Source organism: Microcebus murinus, chromosome 3 (genome assembly GCF_040939455.1).
Source record: "Microcebus murinus isolate Inina chromosome 3, M.murinus_Inina_mat1.0, whole genome shotgun sequence".
Lineage (NCBI taxonomy): Eukaryota > Metazoa > Chordata > Mammalia > Primates > Cheirogaleidae > Microcebus > Microcebus murinus.
Genome location: NC_134106.1, coordinates 44,323,296 through 44,345,261, shown reverse-complemented (window position 1 = coordinate 44,345,261; position 21,966 = coordinate 44,323,296). Strand labels below are relative to the sequence as shown.

At 33.0% G+C, this 21,966-nt stretch overlaps 1 protein-coding gene across 2 annotated transcripts in view; it reads left to right on the top strand.

The window, feature by feature from the left end:
* Positions 1-21,966, top strand: part of PSME4 (proteasome activator subunit 4) — a 109,440-nt gene that overhangs the window by 40,561 nt on the left and 46,913 nt on the right. For both annotated transcript variants that reach the window (XR_012918559.1, XM_012777791.2), the window contains exons 10-21: positions 583-848; positions 3,896-4,082; positions 5,223-5,312; positions 7,457-7,521; positions 7,781-7,931; positions 9,918-10,016; positions 10,223-10,292; positions 10,681-10,748; positions 11,353-11,568; positions 12,076-12,233; positions 13,578-13,673; positions 21,043-21,098. Coding sequence is in view for 1 of the 2 variants with exons in the window: in XM_012777791.2 (XP_012633245.1) it covers positions 583-848; positions 3,896-4,082; positions 5,223-5,312; positions 7,457-7,521; positions 7,781-7,931; positions 9,918-10,016; positions 10,223-10,292; positions 10,681-10,748; positions 11,353-11,568; positions 12,076-12,233; positions 13,578-13,673; positions 21,043-21,098 (1,522 nt within the window). In the remaining variant the exon portion in view is untranslated. The remainder of the gene's footprint in view (positions 1-582; positions 849-3,895; positions 4,083-5,222; positions 5,313-7,456; positions 7,522-7,780; positions 7,932-9,917; positions 10,017-10,222; positions 10,293-10,680; positions 10,749-11,352; positions 11,569-12,075; positions 12,234-13,577; positions 13,674-21,042; positions 21,099-21,966) is intronic.

Here is a 21,966-nt window from a genome sequence, read left to right as displayed (position 1 = left end):
TTTTAAAGATAAGGTCAGACTTAACTGTTGCCTATTGTGTGAAGTATAATATATTTTCTGTCTTTCTTAGCTTTGGCTATGTGTAAGTGAATACATTCAAATTAAGGTAACTGTGTTCTAGAACATATAGAAATAAAGTAAGACAATGATGACGTCATAACTGGAGGCAAAATGTCACATTTTGGGCAAATAAATGGTAAACAAAAATGCCACAAAAGAATAGAACCATCTTTTCAGTTTTATTGTGTCAACTGTTTTTGTTGTTACATTGCCCAGTTCAAGTGGCTTTTCATGTAATGGAAAATTTAGAAATTCTTTTAAAACTGGAATTTGAAATTCATCTTCATTATTATGAATAATTAATTGGTAAGAATGTTTCATTCTATCTAGTTATGCCATGCAGGTCTTTGTAAGTAGATAATAAAAGCTGTTATTTTTATTTATTTATTAATTTAATTTTTTGTTTTTAACAGCAGCTCAGCCCTAAAAAGTTGTTATTTTAAAAATACTTTCTTGAGAGGAACCATGTATCTATGTTGGCAAGCAGAACCTACTTAGAACTTTTTGCTTCTTTGTCCCCAGAACAAGTTAATGAAACTACTTCAGCGGTTGCCAAACAGTGTTGTTAGAAGATTGCATCGTGAAAGATACAAGAAACCCTCTTGGTTAACTCCTGTGCCTGATAGCCATAAGCTTACGGATCAAGATGTTACAGACTTTGTACAATGCATTATTCAGCCTGTCCTCTTGGCTATGTTTAGTAAAACTGGTAGTCTAGAAGCAGCCCAGGCTCTGCAGAATCTTGCACTCATGAGACCTGAGTTAGTAATACCCCCTGTACTTGAAAGGTGAGTGTTTGTGTGTTTTATTGAAGCCTAAGCTCTGTTCCCTCTCTTCTGTTCTATTTGATTCTGTTTTCTTAGTATGGCTTCTGATTTGCTTTTTTGGTGCTTATTCCTGTTCCTAGAGGAGATGTCAGACATTTTAACATAATGATGGGTAACTTGATGAAGATTTATAGGAGAGGAAAAAGCAAATTGAAATAAAATGGATAGCATAAATGTTTTGGAATATATGCATATTTTAACTGCCAAATTGTTTGCTTATAAATTAAAATCTAGCTAGTTTGAGGTTTTTTTGATACTTTAAAATTTTCTTCATTTATTTCTTTATTAAATCAAAATGTAGATTAATGTCACTAAGTTGAGAACATGGCAGTTAAAGTGGTTTTTGGTTTCTATTATTTCTTGGAATTGGTGATATAGAAGAAAATTTAATTATCTTTATTATTTTTATATATTGTATAATCTTAGATATATTGTTTTTACAGTGTAAATTTTTTTGCATTCATTTTGTTTTGTGTGTTGAAACAATAATGAGAATAGCTCTCTACTTGCCAAGCCACTGTCACAATATAGGCATTGTGTGTTTACTGAGAGAGAGCTACTCTTAACTATTTGAATGTTTAAGAGCAAATTAACTTAAGCTTTTTGTTATACCTCTGCTTCCTCTGCTGTCTGAACTTGAGCATTATGATTTATCTCTAAATGTCTTTGTTAGAAGTAGAGGAATAATGTTAGGTTTTTGAACCCAGAAGGATCTAGCAATTGGATTACGTAAAAATATGTGAAAGGTCCTTAGTGGTAGAATCAGGACCATAGCGTATTTTCTGCCTCACTGTTGAGACAGGGTAAGTATTGGTCACATTTACTTGGGGAAGGGCACCATATTCAAGATCTTGACCTAAAAATGGGCTCCATTATCTATAAATTTCAGTTGCTTATGCTATCTTCCCCTGCTTTCATTGCCATAAATATTAAAGTTAGGTTGTATCTCACTGTCTCAACCTCTCCTATTTTTGTGTACATATCTTGAGGCACTGAAACTCTTCCAACATGTATAAATTAGGCAATGGAGTGGGGAAGATAGGTGCTTTCCTCTCTGCCTTCAGATTCCAGTGTTCTTTGCTACTTGGCCTCCATGGGGTCTCAGAAGCTGACAGTCATACCTAGCTAAAATTTGGAAGTTTAGGGTGTTTTGATGTTTCTTTCCTTCCCCTCTGTTTTGCATTATGTCAGTGTTTTTTAGCTGATTGATTATGAATAGTAAGATACATTTTTAGAAGAAGGAACAGAGCTTACCAATACAAATACATACACTCATCACATTTTTCGTTAGTCCTCAATTTTTGGACAAATTTAATATCAGTGTATTGAGTAATACTGAATGCTTGGCCAAGATAAATATTTGATATACAAAAATGATAATACAGTTACTTTTTTGAGAATTTCAATCATAGTTTTGTGCTGCTTTGGGGTGGCATGACTTTTGAAGATTTTTTTCTTTTTTTTTTGTTTTTTTTTTTTGAGACAGAGTCTCGCTTTGTTGCCCAGGCTAGAGTGAGTGCCATGGCGTCAGCCTAGCTCACAGCAACCTCAAACTCCTGGGCTCGAGTGATCCTTCTGCCTCAGCCTCCCGGGTAGCTGGGACTACAGGCATGCACCACCATGCCCGGCTAATTTTTTTCTATATATATCAGTTGGCCAATTAATTTCTTTCTATTTATAGTAGAGACGGGGTCTCGCTCTTGCTCAGGCTGGTTTTGAACTCCTGACCTTGAGCAATCCGCCCGCCTCGGCCTCCCAAGAGCTAGGATTACAGGCGTGAGCCACAGCGCCCGGCCTGATTTTTTTCTTTTATAAAAGCAAAATTCTTAGAAACTGAAAATGTAGAAAAAATGTTAGACATTTAATTTTATGTCTTTAAGACAGCCTCTGTTAAAGAGTTTTGTATGTTTTCTCCATCTTTCAGAATAAGCATAGATTTGGTTTTTTATCCTAGTTATAAATCCTTCTTTTTCCCACTTAATATGTAATGAAATTTCTCTTATTGTTTGCGTTTTCTGTATAAGTGGGATTTAAAATGACTACATTTAGATTTTTACCATCTATGAGGTAGATTTTCAGAACTGAAATCACTGAGTTAAAGAGTGAATGTTCAAAAAGAAAAATCAAGGAATAAAGAGTAAATGTTTTTGACTCCCAAACAATTAGTGATCAGGTTTGCATTTGTCTTAGTCCCCTGGCTTATTTCTAGTGTCAGGAATATTCTCATATATTTCTGATAACTGATTTGTAATTTTCAAATACAACTTGTTAAGAAAGTATAAAATGGGAGAAATTTTAGCATTTGAGTAAAATAGTTTTTACTATAAAAGGGAAGAGTGGAATATTTGTACCTTGTTAATTCTGCATTCTAATAATTACTGACAATTAGTATAATGTGGATTAACATGATTGAAATAGTGCAACATCTACTGGTTTATGTTCTTTTACATAGTGGAATTTGCCTGGCGAGGGATGATGAGGTAGCAAGGGATTGGGGAAACGTGAAACAAATAGTCTGTGTATCTTTCCTTTAGCTGTGTACAGTGGTCCGTGCTTATCCATGGGGGATATGTTCCAAGACCCCCAGTGGATGCTGGAACTTGTGGATAGTACCAAACCCCATATATACTATGTTTTGTCCTGTACATACATACCTATCATAAGGTTTAATTTATAAATTAGGCACAGTAAGAGCTTAACAATACCTAATAATAAAACAGAACATTTATAACAACACATTGTAGTAAAAGTTACGTGAAGGTGGTGTCTGCCTGTCTGTCTCTCTCTCAAAATATTGTAATATTTTCAGACTGGTTGACCTCCAGTTACTAAAACTATAGAAAGTGAAACCACAGATTGGGGGGGACTACTGTAATTCTGTTAACTTTGATAGCACATTTTCACTATTAAGTATTAAATGTAATTTGTGAATTTATTATATTTAATGTATTATGCCATTATGTTTATCTGTGATGGAAACTTTTAAAATTCTGTTCTTTAAACTGTAGGACATATCCTGCACTAGAGACATTAACAGAACCTCACCAGCTCACAGCTACTTTAAGTTGTGTAATTGGAGTAGCCCGCAGTTTGGTATCAGGGGGCAGATGGTTTCCTGAAGGTCCAACACACATGCTACCTCTGTTGATGAGAGCATTGCCTGGGGTGGATCCAAATGACTTTAGTAAATGCATGGTAAGCATATTGATGATTTAAAAAAAATTTTTAAGTTACAATTTTGTAAATAGACATCTTTTTAATTTCTCTTCAGATACCCTTTAGAACATAGTTCAATGGAAAATCTATTGATAGTAACAGCAATTATATCTGTAGATGCCTAAGTTTAAATCTGTGAATGGTTGATATCTAACGCTTCCCTTTGTAAGTAATTTGCTATAACCTGTATACATTTAATGATCATATGATGTTTTAAAGCTCATTATGTATTTATTATTTTTCTTAAACAAGGATAGTAAAAATCATAGCATGATCATTACACTTCCCCTCATCTACACTGATGACAAGGGGATATGATGAAAAGTTACTATTTATAAAAGCCAGACTCAGGCTGGGCGCAGTGGCTCATACCTGTAATCCTAGCTCTCTGGGAGGCCGAGTGGGCGGATCATTTGAGCTCAGGGGTTCGAAACCAACCTGAGCAAGAGCGAGACCCCGTCTCTACTATAAATAGAAAGAAATTAATTGGCCAACTAATATATATAGAAAAAATTAGCCTGGCATGGTGGCGTATGCCTGTAGTTCCAGCTAGTTGGGAGGCTGAGGCAGGAGGATTGATTGAGCCCAGGAGTTTGAGGTTGCTGTGAGCTAGGCTGACGCCATGGCACTCACTCTAGCCTGGGCAACAAAGCGAGACTATGTCTCCAAAAAAAAAAAAAAAAAAAAAAAAAAAAGAAAGAAAGAAAGAAAGCCAGACTCTACTCAAATACTTATACCCATCTTCTGACTTACCACTTTGCTCATCTTCCCTTTCTCTGGTCTCTAGCTTTTCTGCATTAGCATTTTTAATTTACCCTTAGTTAATGTTACATTTTTAGGTGGGAGGCAAGTAACTTCTCTTGACTAAAGTTTTGCTTCAACCTCATAAGCAACAGTATGAAAACAAATTTACAATATTGTCATTACTAAAGTAATAGCCAGTTAATTATGAGGAAACTTAAAATGTTCAATTATAAGTGAAGAATATCCAGAAAGGTTGTTGTGCGATCTCCCTCAAGATAATTTATGTGGGTAATTTGTTGTAGCTTGCAGTATATTTGCACTTTCAAATTAGAATTATGTAATTAATGTTGAAAATCCTTTGCATCTTCCCCACAGATCACATTCCAGTTTATAGCAACATTTTCTACTCTGGTGCCTTTAGTAGATTGTTCATCTGTACTACAAGAAAGAAATGACCTCACAGAAGTAAGGATGTTTTCTGGATATGAAAGGGTTAACCAATTTCTAATTCTTGTTGCATATGCATAGTCATATTTGATAGTTTAGAAACAACTTTTAGACAAAGTATATCAAGTAGTATTACTATTTTATGACTAGAATGGCATAAAGGAGGGCCAGGTCATTATTGGCAAGGTAGTCTGCAGAGCACCCATCATGGGAGGTGGGTCAAAAATAGGCCCTTTCTATAAATAACTGACATCTAAGGTACTTTTAAATTTTTTGTCATTTTTTTCAATGTTTTGTTAAGCAAGGTGATTGTGTTTTATTTTTGCATCATCTTATGTTAGTAATATTATGTTAGTAATATTATGTTATTAATTATGAAATGTCCTATTTCCTTAAGCACTAAGTTTGACAATTGATATCTCTGACATTTCACTTGGAAACTTATTTTTATTGTGAAGGTACATCCTCGGTCTTTCAAATGCACACTGTAGCTCGTGATTATCTTTCAAAATTTATTTTTATAGAGCAAATTTTGTGAAGCCACGGATAAGTCAAAAATTTGTGTTATTTTCAAATATGAGTTCTGTTGTGGAACCAATGCAGCACAGATAGCTTGCAGTATCAACAAAGTGTTTGGGAAGGATGTGGCTAATGAACACATAGTATGTTGATAGTTTGAGAAGTTCTGTTCTGGTGATTTTGATCTTGAAAATGAGCCACATGGGCAGCCTGAGACCAAGGTGGATAACGATGAACTAAAAGCTGTAGTGGAAGTGAATCTGTCTCAACCTATGCGTGAATTAGCAGCAAGATTTCTTTTGGGTTTTTTTGCCAGTCAAATTTAGCAGTGGAGAGTTGTATACTAACTTTAATGACACTAATGTTAATAAATTCTGATAACCCATTACCATTGGGCCAGCCTAGCAGCAAGATTTGACATGACTATTCCAACAATATTGGACCATTTGAAACAAATTGGCAAGGTAAAGAAGCTGGATAGATGGATGAATTAAACAAGCGTCAGAAGAGAGATTGTCCTGAAGCTTGCCTTTCTTTGCTGTCGCGACATAAAGGCAAGCCATTTCAACACTGTATTGTTTACATGTGATGAAAACCGGATTCTTTTTGACAATCACAAGTGTTTGGCACAGGGTTGGATAAAGATGAAGTGTCAAAACACAGTCTAAAACTTAATATTTAAAGCCAGTGGGGTCTGTTTGATGGTCCAGTGCTGGTATTATCCACCCCAGCTTCATGAAACCGTGGCCAGTTGATTACAGTGATGTCTGTTGCAACCAGTTGGATGAAATGATGAGGATGCTTGCAGTTAAGCATCTGAGATTGGTCAATAGAGACAGGCAAGACAATGTCCTGCAAGACAGTGGTGGACCATATGTCGCACAAACAACACTGCTCAAACTATGAAGGCTGGACTTGGAAACTCTCTGTCATCCACTGCATTCACCAGACCTTGCAGCAACTACCACTTCTTCCAGGCTTTTGGACCACTTCATGTAAGGAAAAATATTCAATTCTCAACAGGCTGTGGAAAACGCCTTTTGTGATTTCATTGCCACTTGCTCCCCAGGCTTCTTTGCTGCTGGCATAAGCAAGCCACTGTTAGGATGGCAAAACTTTGTCGATAGGTTAGGCACATACTTTGTTTAATTGTACTGCTTCTTGCTTGAGATATGGTAGAGTACACTTTTGATTCAAAATGGGACATTTCATATTTAATGACTATAATCTGTCCAGGAGGATCAGCATCTAATGAAGAGAGATTTTCCTCATTACTGTATTGTTCTTTCAGAACTCTTTATTGCAAGCATGTTGTTACTTGACCATGTTATTTGAACTGTCAGGTAGTCAGAGATTATCCTTTACATTTATCCTAGCAGTTTGAAAACTATAAGTTATAATAGATGCTGCTTAACTTCTGTTTTTGGCCCTTGTAAATATGTTAATTATTTCTTATTTTCATTTGTAGAAGGTAGTAGATTGAATTGTTCTAGATTGATAAATATTTATGGTGCTGTTTCTCACAGTATCAAGTATAATAATGTACTGTTAGATTTATTTGGCAGGCAATAATTGAGTTTGGTTAATTCGAAGAAAAAAACTAAAGGTTATTTGTAATTTTTCTCCACATTGGGATGTTACAGGTGGAACGAGAACTTTGTTCAGCCACAGCTGAATTTGAGGATTTTGTCTTACAGTTTATGGACAGGTGAGCTTGTAGCCCACACTCAACCTTTAGCTGACTTTCTAGAAAATGACTATCCTATCCCAAAAGCTTGGTTTCTCTCTTCATTGTAACTTTTATTTATCTATTACTGCTCCTTCTAAAGTTACAAAAGGATGATTGATTTGTGAGCCACATACAAACTGAGTGGTTATCACAAGACAATAGAACCTTTTCAAATCACCATAAAAAATGTTAAACCAGTTTTTAGTTGCTAAAATTATGTTTTGTTTGGATTATTTAGATGCTTTGGACTTATAGAAAGTAGCACATTGGAGCAAACAAGAGAAGAGACAGAAACTGAGAAAATGACTCACTTGGAGAGTTTGGTCGAATTAGGTCTGTCTTCTACGTTTAGTACAATTCTCACCCAGTGTTCCAAAGACATATTTATGGTAAGAGCATTGCTGCAAAAATAAACTTACAGTTTTTTAGTTATGTTGATGTCTTAAAATTAAACTTTAAGTTACTTTCAAGTGTGCATATCATGCCAGTTTATCTTTTCAATCAATATTAAACTTTTGAAAAGATGTACAGTCAATTCTCAGTATTTACAGATTCCATATTTGCAAATCCACCTACTTGCCCAAATTTATTTATAACCCCCAAATCAGTGCTTTTATGAGGACATGCTCAAGGTGACCAAAAAATGAGTTACCTAATGCACATGTTTCCAGCCCAGGTCAAACAAGGCATTCTTGCCTATTTACATCAGCAATCCATAAAAGTTCTCTTTATGATCTAAAGTGCCATGTTTTTTGTATTTTCATGCTTTTTGTTGGTGACTTTGCTGTTTAAAAATGTCAGAAAAATGCCTGCAGGAGTTAATGCATAAATGAGGTCTAGAGTTTCTAAGCATGAAACTCTAGGTTCTAAGCATGAAACTTTAGGTTGTGCTGTGCCTAATGGAAAAAATACATGTGTTAGGTAAGCTTTGTCAGGCATGAGTTACAGTATATCAACTTGAGTTCAATGTTAATGAATCAACAATATATAAACAGGAACACATTTAGAACAGGATTGTGTATTGATCCCATTGATGAAAATATTGTTTCCAAAGGCTCATAGGAACCTAATCCTATATTTCCCCTAGGAACAGTAGTTCAGTATTTGCTAGTTTAGCATTCATAGCACCGTTATAGAACATAATTACTGAGAATAACAAGAAGCAACTGTATTTTTTAAATTTACAATTAAAAATAATTACTCTGAAGGCCAGGTGTAGTGTCATGTCTGTAATCCTAGCACACTGGGCAGCTGGGGCAGAAGGATCTCTTGAGCTCAGGGGTTGGAGACCAGCCCAAGCCGTGAGCAAGAGTGAGACCCCTTACTGCTAAAAATAGAAAAAACTAACCAGGGGTGGTTGCATGTGCATATAATCGCAGCTGCTCAGGAAGCTGAGTCAGGAGGATTGCTTGAGCATAGGACTTGGAGGTTGCAGTGAGCTATGATGATGCTACTGCATTCTAGCCAGTGTGACAGAATGAGACTTTGTATCAAGACAAATTTTTTTTTACTTAAAGACAAATTTTGGAAATTGTTTATACCATCACTGTCATGATAGAAATAAAATCCTAAATATAACAATCTGGCTACTTGTGATGGGTTAGAAATAGTTGTCCTCATAGGGCATTGATAAACATTCACTTATTTCATGTTGGTTGGTACCTATTATGTACAGTGTGGCCTTTAAGACTATACTCTATTTCCATTTCTGTTTCTTCTCCCTTCATCTGAAATTGTCCCTGTTTCATATGGTTAAGAGCTAAACTCCCTTACAACTGTGTGAAATATTCACTAAGATTATATTAGTGTAAAGAAATGAATATAAATCATCTCTTATTTAACCTAAAGGAGTTGTTTGTAATTTTCAGCTGTGTTAACTCAGATTTAGAACTCATTATTTCATTCAGTATGTAAGTTAAAGTTCTGTGACATTTGTAAAATTAAGTAAATTGTTTCAAGTATTTTAGGGTAGAGACCTATATTTATAGTGTATAGTTTGTAGTTGTTAGAATGAGAAATTTGTCAGTATTAGATAGTCCAAAAAATTCCCTTCCTTATATAGGATTAGCCAACAAGATAAAGAAGTTTCCTTTGCTTCTATCAGCTGTAATTTTATGTATAGAATTTCTGTAGCAAGTAAAATCTTATACTTCAAATGTTTCGTTCAAGTTAGAATCCCATGCAAAGATTGTTCTTAGACCTGAATGTAACATTATTAAGCAAATCCTCATAAAATCAGATGGTTAAAAATTGCTTACTTGGTCATATTTGAAATAGTCTGAATATATTTATCATTTTCTTTTATGTTCCATGAGATATTTAATTTTCTAAAAAATGCTGAGTAGACTTTTTTTTCTTACATATCTTATTAACAGGTGGCTCTTCAGAAGGTTTTTAATTTTTCTATTTCACATATATTTGAAACAAGAGTAGCAGGTCGCATGGTAGCAGACATGTGCCGCGCTGCTGTAAAGGTGAGTTTATGATGAAATTAATGACTCAGCAACCAGTAAGTTTATGTGGCTAATTATTTCAGAAGTGTTTGTTATACTTTAAGTACATATTTCTTGGAGTAGCTGCCTACAGCTTTTATTTGCCACTGAAAATAGTGCTACTATATATTTTGTGACTGTTAAATAGTTGCCTTTCAAAAAAACATGTTAATACAAATATTTTTCAGTGCTGCCCAGAAGAATCTTTGAAGCTATTTGTTCCCCACTGCTGCAGTGTTATAACTCAGCTTACAATGAGTAAGTCATAAGGTCATTATTCTGTCTTTACAATTTTAGATAGAATTTTTTTCTTGGTTTCTAGAACTCTGTTAATGACAAGAGATTCTTTAGCTATACAGGATTTTAATTTTGCAATTTTGACAGGCATTGTCCCCAAGAAAGATATCCAGGTTGGTATGTAACTTAGAAATTTTACTTTATTGAATTAATATATATTTATTTTCTTGATAATTGAGTTATCCCTTCTTGACTTCATGAAGGAGTTCTTCCTTCATGAAGAAGATATAAAAAAGTCTTCCTTAAAGATACTTTCCTCAGCATTAGAAATATTAAATAAAATATTAAAAAGTGATGTGTTTAGTTGAATGCATAGTTTTTTCCCCTGATACTATTTTGCTGTTTTTAGATGATGATGTATTAAATGAAGAAGAGCTAGACAAGGAGTTATTATGGAATCTTCAACTTTTGTCTGAGGTATTGTAAATCTTTGGAATAAGAAAATATCACTATGAAAATGTTGACTTGCATTTAGGATTTAGCACTTTCTGACAAAGTGACTTTAAAACATATTGAAAAGTCAGAAGTTTTAGAAATTTCTTGATGTGTGGCTGGAGAAAGTTAGAACATCTCATATCCTCTCCTTGTCAAAAGAGTGTGGCAAATAATTGATTACTGCATGTTCAGTAATGTACCTGACTGAGTGTTTACAGATTAATTCTAATATAGGTAACTCATTAATTTAAAAAGTTTATCACATTTGGGAATTTTTTCCTCTACATTTTAAATTTGGCTATCAATCAGACTTTTCTTTATGAGTTAATTCAGAAATTTAATTAAATTTGTCTTTAAGGAGATAGACCATTTTGAAAGGGGTACTACTGTGGCACATGAAAGCCTAAGCTCAGAAAGTATGTTTTGATATTTAAAAATTAATTATTTGACAGTTAAATTGACAGTCCTAAAATGAATTAAAGTCATTGAAAGAAACACTATTTTAGGCTATGTTAGTGGCCAAACATTGAACTTTGCATTGATCTTTAAACCAAAATATCTTCAACTTTTTTCCCCCTCATTTCAGATTACTCGAGTGGATGGAAAAAAGTTGCTTCTTTATAAGGAGCAGCTTGTAAAGATTCTCCAAAGAACCCTACATTTAACTTGTAAGCAGGGTTACACTCTCTCTTGTAACCTTTTGCATCATCTTCTTCGTTCTACCACACTTATCTACCCTACAGAATACTGCAGCGTGCCGGGTGGTTTTGACAAGCCTCTTTCTGAATACTTTCCTATCAAGGCAAGCATTTTCAATAATACAGAATTCAAGGATATGTTGGCTACTTGTTTTAAGGGATTCAATGTGTGATTTTGTTCTTGTGTTTAAAGATGTCACTTTTTTGTTTTTAAAATATATTGTTAAAACTATTATTGGAATATATGAAACTTGTGCTGTCACTGTGTGTGGAGCTAAAACTCCAGATTTCTATTGTTATGTGAAATAACTTGGTATGCCATAATTAACCTCCATAGTTCCATATAATTTTATTGCCAAATTAAATAGCTTCACATAAATTTGCTGTCCTTCTTATGGAGTGCTCTTCAAGAAGACTTTTTCTAGGACTGATAATAAAGGGGCAGTGTAATGTTTTCATGTCAGTTTTTTGCATATTATTTATCAGCTTAGGTTTGGATTATTTATGAATTTCCTTTTAAATCCTTAAATTGCATATGTGTGTGGGTTTTTTTGTTGTTTTTGTTTTTTGTTAACTTCTCAAATTGCTAAATAGATGCTGTTCTTTTCTAGGACTGGGGTAAACCTGGGGACTTGTGGAATCTGGGAATTCAGTGGCATGTTCCTTCCTCAGAAGAAGTGTCTTTTGCCTTCTATCTGTTGGACTCCTTTCTTCAGCCTGAGCTTATCAAACTCCAGCGTTGTGGCGATGGAGAACTAGAAATGTCTAGGTTGGTTTTCTTTTATAATCAATTAGTTAGTTTTAATTCATTTGCAGAGTAAAGAAATCTTTTGTGCCTTTCTCTTTTTATATATGGCATATCTAAATGTATTCATTTTCAATGTGTTTTGAAAATCTGCCATAAATGTACTCAGAAAACCATTTAATATAATGTTGCATAACAGAAAATTTGGCAAATTTAAACATTTTAGATAGAAAAATTCTGGGTTATTTTTTCTAGTTCACTTTCATATATCTTTTGGAAAATGTGTGTAGGTATGCCCCCTTTGAAAAGAAATGCCTGTTTTCCTTCAGCTTAGGTTTTATGGGGTTGCTTCATTTTAGAAATTCACTTACTGACATTAATATTACTTAGAAAAATATTTCTATGAGATTGTTTTTTTCTCTCCCATGAGTATTTAACAGTAGTTATTTGAAACCGTTAGACTTTTCATAGTTTGAGTCTTTAAAAGTTTCTAAAATAATAACAAGAAAATTAATATGTATCAAACACAGAAATCTGTAATAAGCATATTCAGTCAGAATGGGCTTGGAAAAAGAAGTCTTATTAATTAATGGCAGCTATGTAGTACTTGAACTGTTTTTTGGAAGTAAATGTTTAGTTAGCTAGTTCCATTTTAAAAAGATGGAATAAACTGGAAAGTCTTCTTTTTTTTTTTTTTTTTTTTGAGACAGAGTCTCGCTTTGTTGCCCAGGCTAGAGTGAGTGCCGTGGCGTCAGCCTAGCTCACAGCAACCTCAAACTCCTGGGCTCGAGTGATCCTTCTGCCTCAGCCTCCCGGGTAGCTGGGACTACAGGCATGTGCCACCATGCCCGGCTAATTTTTTATATATATATCAGTTGGCCAATTAATTTCTTTCTATTTATAGTAGAGACGGGGTCTCGCTCTTGCTCAGGCTGGTTTTGAACTCCTGACCTTGAGCAATCCGCCCGCCTCGGCCTCCCAAGAGCTAGGATTACAGGCGTGAGCCACAGCGCCCGGCCTGGAAAGTCTTCTGTAGCACTATTTTCCCTTTTCGTTAGTGGCGGTGATCTTTGTTAAAGAGGTGGTTAAATTCGGAATTGCTTCACAAAGGGCAATTGATTATTGTTCGTGATTATTTAGAGCCTGTTTAAATGTAAGCAGGTCTACTATTAGCAATGAATAACTATTTAATTACCCTTTACTATTAAATTGGTAAATTGATGATGTTTGCTATTTCTTTGCCTTAATTTTGTATATTCCCCACTTAATACAAATTTTTGTATTAGACTCTAAAAGGCTTGTTAAATTTGGATGAAGATTTGGATGAAGAGTCTTCTAAAGCATGGAAATATCTTTTATCTTTTCCAGAGATGATATTCTGCAGAGTCTGACTATAGTGCACAACTGTTTAATTGGCTCAGGAAACCTACTACCTCCATTGAAAGGAGAGCCAGTTACTAACTTGTAAGTAAAAATAACTACTTTATTTTGTCACTTGGCATATAAATCTTAGTCACTTGATGAGTTACCTGTTTTGTTACTGCTGATGTTTATCACTTTAACCTTTTTATTTGTCATTGTTAGGTCAAAAACACCTGAGGCAAAATTTAAGTCTATAAACTTCTTGAAGGCTTTATTCAGATTTTCATATGATACCAGGATAGAATAACTTTAGATGTTTGTCAATGTAAAAACATCAACGTGGAGATATTAAGTTCACCTATTAGTTTACTGAGTTAAGATAAATACTCTTCTTAAATAAGACAGAAAAAGTAGTTCTTTTTATTTTGTCTGTAGTAAATATTGATTTAGGATTTTATAGCAAAACACTGGGGTGTTTCTTAGTAAAAGTTTCTTCAATGTTTATTATTATTTTGAACTTTTTAGATCTACCAATTTGCTTTAATGATTTTAAGTGCTTTTTAGAGTATTGTTATTTTGAATGAATATCTCAGTTTAATCCATTGGTTAGTGCTAGCAGTTAAGCTGAAAAAATTAAGTTAGAATAAAATCAGCAATATGTAGTAACTGTAGCTTAATTATTAAGTAGATAGATGCTGGTTTTAGTATACTAAGATAAGTTTTTTCCTAAGATCAACATCTCATTACCGAGGAAGTTAATGAAAATCACATAAAAATGAGCAAGGAGCTTCTTTTCCCCTTCAAAAAACACAAAGGGAGAATTATTTGCTGATTTTACAATAAAAATCTTAAAAAGCTTCAAGGAGTGGTTTAAAAATGTGCCTTGCTTGTCATTCCCATATTTTGTATAGTCATTGTTTAGAGTTATACTCTTCCATAATTCCCACTTATTTCCCACTAAAAACTGTTTTTAGGCATGGAACTTATTAGATGTTTATTAGGTTTAAAAAGGAGAATTAGGGTCATTTCAGGTAAGTAAATCTGTTTTAAGTCTGCCTAGGAATTTACAAAATTCTATTAAAATAACTTTGGTTTTTCATCAGTTTTATAGTTTATTACAGCAGTTGTATCAAAATTCATTTATGTTAAAAGACATTGATTTTAAACACTATTTTAAAATGAGAGGCCTACAGAAATTGTTTGGATTTTTCCCTGTGATCTTAACAGTGTATAATACAGTAAGAACGTGACCCTATTATGTGGCATGCAAAAAGCTATTTCATACTTAACCAATATAGCGTATCAGTAAGTTGAGTTCTGCCTGAAGGTATTAACAAAATGAATTGTGGTCTTTAATTCAGTAATTTATCTAAGAACAAAAGCATGTATCTTCCGTGTTAGTAAATTTTTAGTACTGAGTGATTATTAGGTTGCAGTGCTGTTAAGGAGGCTTAGAGGTTTCTCTTGTAGTTCTTATAAGCATGTAGCTCTTTTTATGGCATGTGCACTTTAATAGTGAACTGAAGCAAGTCTATATCCTTTGAAATAAGTGTGCATCATACAAGATTCATATATTTGATTATTATAAAGCCAATAAGATTTTTATATAATGAAATGCACTTTTAATAAGGAAAGGAGTATATTATAAAAATTTTATGAATACCATAGGATGTAAATAGGTAGATTCTTAGTCTATATTACTATGCATTCTAAGTTATAAAATTAATCCTGAGTATCCATTATAGGCTTTTCCCAGAAATATTGAAAAGGAAAGGTAAATTTAGACTGAAATGTTTTATGTATTAGGATTTTCACATTTAGAGTGAAAATTTAATAAAACATAATGAAGTGATATAAAATATTTAATAATATAATTTGATAAATTTAAATGTATTAAAAATATAGTGTTGTCTAATATATTTAATAATATGTAACAGTGAAATAAAACATTAAACATTAAAACTTCAATTTTCAAAAAAGCATTGAATAATAACATTTTTAACGAGTTTTATAGCTATGCATAGCTATGTGGATAATGATTACATTAATGTAGAATTAAGAATAGCTGGGAACGGTGGCACAAACCTGTAGGCCCAGCTACTTGGGAGGCTGAGGCAGGATGGATTGCTTGAGCCTGCTGGGCACATAGTGAAAACCCATCTCAAAAAAAAAAAAAAAGTGTAGCTCTTTGACTTTGAATTATCTAAAAAAAGTAGTTTATTAAGTCTTCATTTGACTTTTAAGTAGTTTTTAATAGCGTCTTTTTCAATTTATAACTAGAACCACCTTCATCTGAAATTTTAATTTATTTTGGCAAAGTATGACTTTTTACATTTATTTCCTATGTGTAACATTTTGACTTTTTTGCAGATGGTAAATTAATTCTCACTAAAATAGCATAAAATAGCCTCTAAAATTTCTAAAATGCTTATTCCAGTATAGGTCAGTAATTGTAAAAATCTTTTAAATCTAAATTGATTTGAAAAAACTAGTAAAATAATTTTAATTGATGGTTTCATTATTCTGTGATATGAAATCACACTGCCTAGTGTGAAGAAAGGATATTTGTAAAAAAATTCATGGAAATTATCAGCAGATCAATTTGAAACTACTAGAGGAAGAGGAAACTCTGATTTAGGACATTAGTTACTCCCTAGGAAATAGAGAGAAATGTACAAGGTAGGGGGGGAGTAAAGGAGACACATAATTGTGATGTATTAGTGTAATGCCTAAGGAAGTATCTCTTGTTAATAACAAACAATTAGGCTGTGGTATTATGAGACATAATGCATTTTCTGAAATACCAGACAAGTTTTTGGAAGCACATAGCCACTCAAATGATTTTTTAAACTTATGGAAATCTTAATTATGTAAAATATTCTAGCTGCTATAATTTTGGGGGGTCATATTACTCTGTATTAAATTTGCCTTGTGCATGTATTATTAGTAGTATTTGTCTTCTGGAAAATTCTGGTGATGAAAAACTAGAAGCTTAGTGTACTTCGGAGTTTTCCTATAAGAAAATCTAACTTCCTAATTTTGTATATGGGTTGGTCTTAAAATGTCATCGTTCAGGGAAATGTCTACTGAATGGGAAAACCTACTTTCTGTGCTATGTGATTAGAGACTGACAAAAAATAAAAAGTGAAGTCCCAAGTATAAAAGTAAATGATCTACCTAATGGTATCCATGTTGTACTTTTGGACCTTTAGCAATTTAGGGTAGTACTAAGTATCTTGTACTTAAACTTCATATATTAATAGTTTCAAAGAATGGGTATAATAAGGTCCTTTGAGGGTAATTAAGGGTAAATTTTTCCAGTTTAGCATGATTTAGAACCATTTGAATTTTTAACAGTTTTGTTAGATACCACAGGTTGCAGAATTACTCTTAAAATAGAACCTATTTTCTCTTGGAACCTTTAGTTAATGTTTTAAGAGAGATATTTGTCATATAGTTCATACTCATAGTTCTACCTTTATAGATGTGGAAGTAGGATTATGTCTTTCCAGAATAACATAGGAATTTTGGACACTTACCTTTAATCCTGAAATTATCATTAATTTCTCACTTTGCAGTCCACTCTCTATATAATCTTTTAGGTCTAACCAACTATCACAGGATACAAAAACTAACATCTAAAAAGAAAAACAGGGTTACTCAAGGTAGAGGAGTCAATCATTTTCATCTCAAAATATTTACTTTTTTGCTCCCTTTCCTCTGATAGATCTGTTAAATCATTCTTAGTGAAATCATTCTTAGGATCTCAGCTTTTACTAACTTTTCAGTCAAAAAATTCATACTTAAGGTCTAATAGTGAGACCATTTCATTGATATGTGAAAGGATGTGTTGCTTATGCAATGAGGGGCAGGGCTAGCTAACCTCTCTTGGCACCTCCAGGAAACTACCCAGCTCTGCTGGGGGAGCTGCACACAGAAAAGGAAACTGTTACTACTCCACGGTGAGTAACCCTGTTTTCTCCTTATTTCACCTTCTGACTGTTTTCATTGATTTTTAAAAGCTTGTATGTCAGACATGGAAATAGTTCCTATTCTCAGAGTTAATTTTAAATCTAGCAGTATGTAAGATTTTACTTAGCAACCTTTATTCACTTGATAGAGTGAGAGCCAGCTTTTCAGTTGTGTTTATAGCTATTATTGATACCTAGGATTGAATTGGATAACAGAACACAGAACTAGGCCTAATTGTCTCTTGTGAAACACTTGTACCTTGAAATGAAAAAACCTATTAGTGGCTTGATTTTACATCTTTTATGTTGGCTTTTACTTGAGAAGATAAGGATTATTGGTATGAGTAGGATATTCTTTTACTTGTACACAGGAAGAATTTTGTATTATTGTTCACAGCTATTTCATGACAGATGGTTCATCTAGCCTCCTTTTGTATATATGATTTGTATTATGTATTTTGTTTTTATGTTATTAGTCATTTCTTCGTTTTTTTCACCTTTTATATACCAGTGATGTTTTCAGTTTCACTCTAATCAAATCTAAAGAAGATTGCCATCTTGTGGTACAAATGACATAATTGTTGAAAATTCATGTCTTTTTTAGTGGCACAATGGCACAAATGTTTGAACACATTTTGTTATAAATAAGGTGGCCTGGTGCTATCTACGAGCTGTGAAGCTGATTTAACTTTATTATTATTATATATGGTATTATTTACAGTATGTTGTGTTGGATTATTTTTCAGAATGATATTTAGTTCCTGAGGTCAGATGGTATTACTGTTTGTAAAAAGAACCGGTGAATGAGTAGGATGCATTTCACATGCAGGGGGGAGGTGATGATGGTATTTGATTTAAATAGATATTGCTATTATAGCTTTTAATCAGAACATAGATCTGTAAATGTTGATGGCACATTAAGCCTATTCAGTTAAGATTATGTACCTAACTAAAACCTACCAGAGCAGTTTTAAATATTAGAGTACAATCTGGGCACTCTTACACCTATAATGTGGCCACAAGGAGAATTGTGAAGTTTTACTTAGGTACTGGATTGAGGTTTCCTTTAGAAAATCATTCTCTTAAGTTCAGAAGAAGTATTTACTAGAAATACCTATTTATACTTTTTGAGAAACAGTTAGTGTAAAGCATGTCAATCTAATTGCATTTTAATTAATTCTTGGTTTATAAGAAGAAATCAAATTAAAGTTGAATCTTAGGTGAATAAGCATAGGAAGAACTTGTGGATAAGAAGAAATAAAGCTGACATATATAGCTAACCAGATATCTTCTATACATAGTCATCTCTCGGTATACTCAGGGTATTGGACGCCCGTGTATAACAAAATCCATGCATACTCAGGTCTTACAGTTGGCCCTGTGGAACCTGCCTATACAAAAAGTTGGCCCTCCATATGCACAGGTTTTGCATCCTGCAAATACTGCATTTTTGAACTGCGTTTGGGTGAAAAAAAAAATCTACATATAAGTGGACCCGTGCTGCTCAAACCTGTGTTGTTCAAGAGTCAACTGTATACAAGAGCTATGGAAGATGTGTTTTAATTCCAGTTTTAAAAGTAGAGGAAGAGGATAAGACATTTTTATTTAAATATATCACTTAATGTTTTTAAATTTTGTACAGGATTGTATATATTTTTTTAAGGAGTCAAGTGATAATAATTTGAATTTTCTGATACAGAAGCAATTCAAAGTGACACATGAATTTAAGAAATTAGTATCAAGTTTCTTAGATGAAACCTGTTTTTAAGTGTGATTATAGTTACCAGAGCCAGAAATGCATACCAAAAAAACACTTCAAATTCCCAAGTGATAGTCTTTTTTGATATAGTAAAAATCGTGGAGAATAATTTGCTATGGAGATTGCTTTTTTTATCTTGTTTGTACAATGTGACAATAATTAAAGTTCATGCTTGATTCAGTATTATATGGCATTAGGTATGGACTGGGCTTAGTGAAAATTGTATTTCTACTTTAGAAGGCTACACAGGTTTATAGCAGCAGTGGGGAGGCATGTATTCTCCCATGACAGCCCATGGTGAACTCTAATGGGGGTGGGAGGTGGTAACCCTCTTAGGCTTTATTCTTGTTACTCTCTGAACACAGGCCTTTTCTCTTTGATGGAGAAAACTAATCTCAATAGAGTTGAAGTTCATTGTAAAGGATTGAATCTGATATTTTTCACTAACTGAATTTTGGGGAGATATATATATATATATATTGATTACACACAAATATATGGGATGCTCAACTTGGAAAGCTGTTGCCGAAGGTTTGAAGCTTTATAAAATGAAATCCAAATTTTAAGAGGAATTTGATCTTGAAAGTCTCTGTAAAAGCAAGTTAGCATTTGATATTATAAAGTATTAATGAACTTTGAAATAGTTATTGAAAAAGACATTCTTTGTTTATACTCTGTAGGCTTGAGTTTGAAACTTGAGATGTATTGTTGCTATCCTAGTCACAGATTATGGCAATGGACATAAATAACTGGCATTTTAGAAATTACAATGTTATTACCTGTTATTTAGATAAACATCTGAGTTCATAACTGTCAGATACTAAGGCATGGATAACCCATTTAATTCAACTGCTTTTGGGGGTATACAATATAGCTGGGGATATGTTGATTTAAAAATAAGTGTTTTCTTTATTGTAGGTGCTATGCAGTTTATTGATGATAAGTAATGATAAAAGTCCCACTTATTAATTACCTCATGTTGGCCTATTTTTCTTCTTAAATAGTATTATCTCTTTGTTTAAAAAAGGTACAAATCAAATCTCATATTTTGAAATAAAATATTGAAAATTAAAGTATATTTTTTATTGAAGAAAATTTAGATTTCAGATATATAGATTCTTATTGTATAAAATCTGTTCCTGCATACTTAAAAACTGATTTTTTTTAACCATTTAATAAAGTTAACTACTTAGGTATGGTTGTGGTAACATAATTTGTTGCAGCAGATCTTTAATTAGGAAACAAAATGTTTTTACATGTGAATTTGTTCAAAAGGAGTGACATTTTACTGCAGATGTTAGGAGAGATCCGTTTGACTAGTTTTAAGCAGAAATGTAATGATTATCTTAAGCTAGTCTACTATGTATGCTTCAGTAAAATTTGTGAGTTTTAACCATTATTGTACTATTATGAAGCTGACTTTGTATAAATGTTTACTATCAGATTTAATCTTTTACATTTAAATACTCAACATCAATATTCCTTTGGGAGGTGCATTTTTCTTCTGAAGTCACTCAATTAATATTTTCTTTAAGATAAAGAATATGGTTCTTACTGAAACAGATAGCATTAATTTTCAGAAGGATAGAGTAAAGAATTGAAGTATTGAAGATGGGAAATCTGTTTTTCTTAAAAGGGCGTTATCTTTGTTTTGATTTAAACAGTCTAACAATGAGACTTTTCCCTTTAATGCTTTGTATTGATATTATTAATAAATGCAAGCACTCTTGTTTTTATACAGGGTACCAAGTATGGTGTCCTTGGAAGAGACAAAGTTGTATACTGGACTTGAATATGGTATGTGAATCCTAATCTGAGCTTATCTTTATCATTTCCACTACAAGAGTTAAAATGGAATAGTTTTGTAGTTATGATTTTTATGGCCTCTGCTTTAATATATAAAATGAATATTAATTACACAGTAGTCATTTTGCTTTTTCTGAAGAAACTGGAAAGTTATATAAGAATAGCCAATAAAAGGTAGAAATTGGGTCAGTAAATCAATATTTGAATGTTTCCTACATGCGGAGATAGGCTTTCATATCATAATGGCCATTAATGTTTAAATTTTTTTCAGGATTTATATAAAATAACTTGATGTAAATGGGAATATTGTAGCTTTATATTCCAATGATCTTTCTATCATAGTAAGTTAAGTATCAATATTTATGTAAAACATTTCATTGTGTTAATTTAATGTTCTGAATTTATCATTAATAGAAATTCAGTACACTTCCTCGTTGTTGTATTAACTTTAGAGTTAGTTACATACATTAATTGCTAAGGTATAATTGTTTGCTTGATTTGGGTCACCCATAACTAATTAGAGAACCCCAAGTATTTGTGGTCTCTGGTGACTAGAGCCTTTGAAATATTGGCAAAGATGATTTTTCTCTCTCTATCCTCCTCACCTCCCCCACTTTCCTGTACAATGAAATTTTATAAACAGATCATTTTATTATTATTATTTTGAGACAGGGTCTCACTCTGTTGCTTAGGCTAGAGTTTAGTGGCATGATTATAATTTACTGCAGCCTTGAACTTATGGGCTCAAGCAATCTTCCAAGCAATTCATTTTAAATGTGGAGGTTTCATACCCTAAAGAGAACAACTTGAAAAAAGAAAAAAAAAAAAAAAAATAAATAAATGTGGAGGTTTCAGAAGT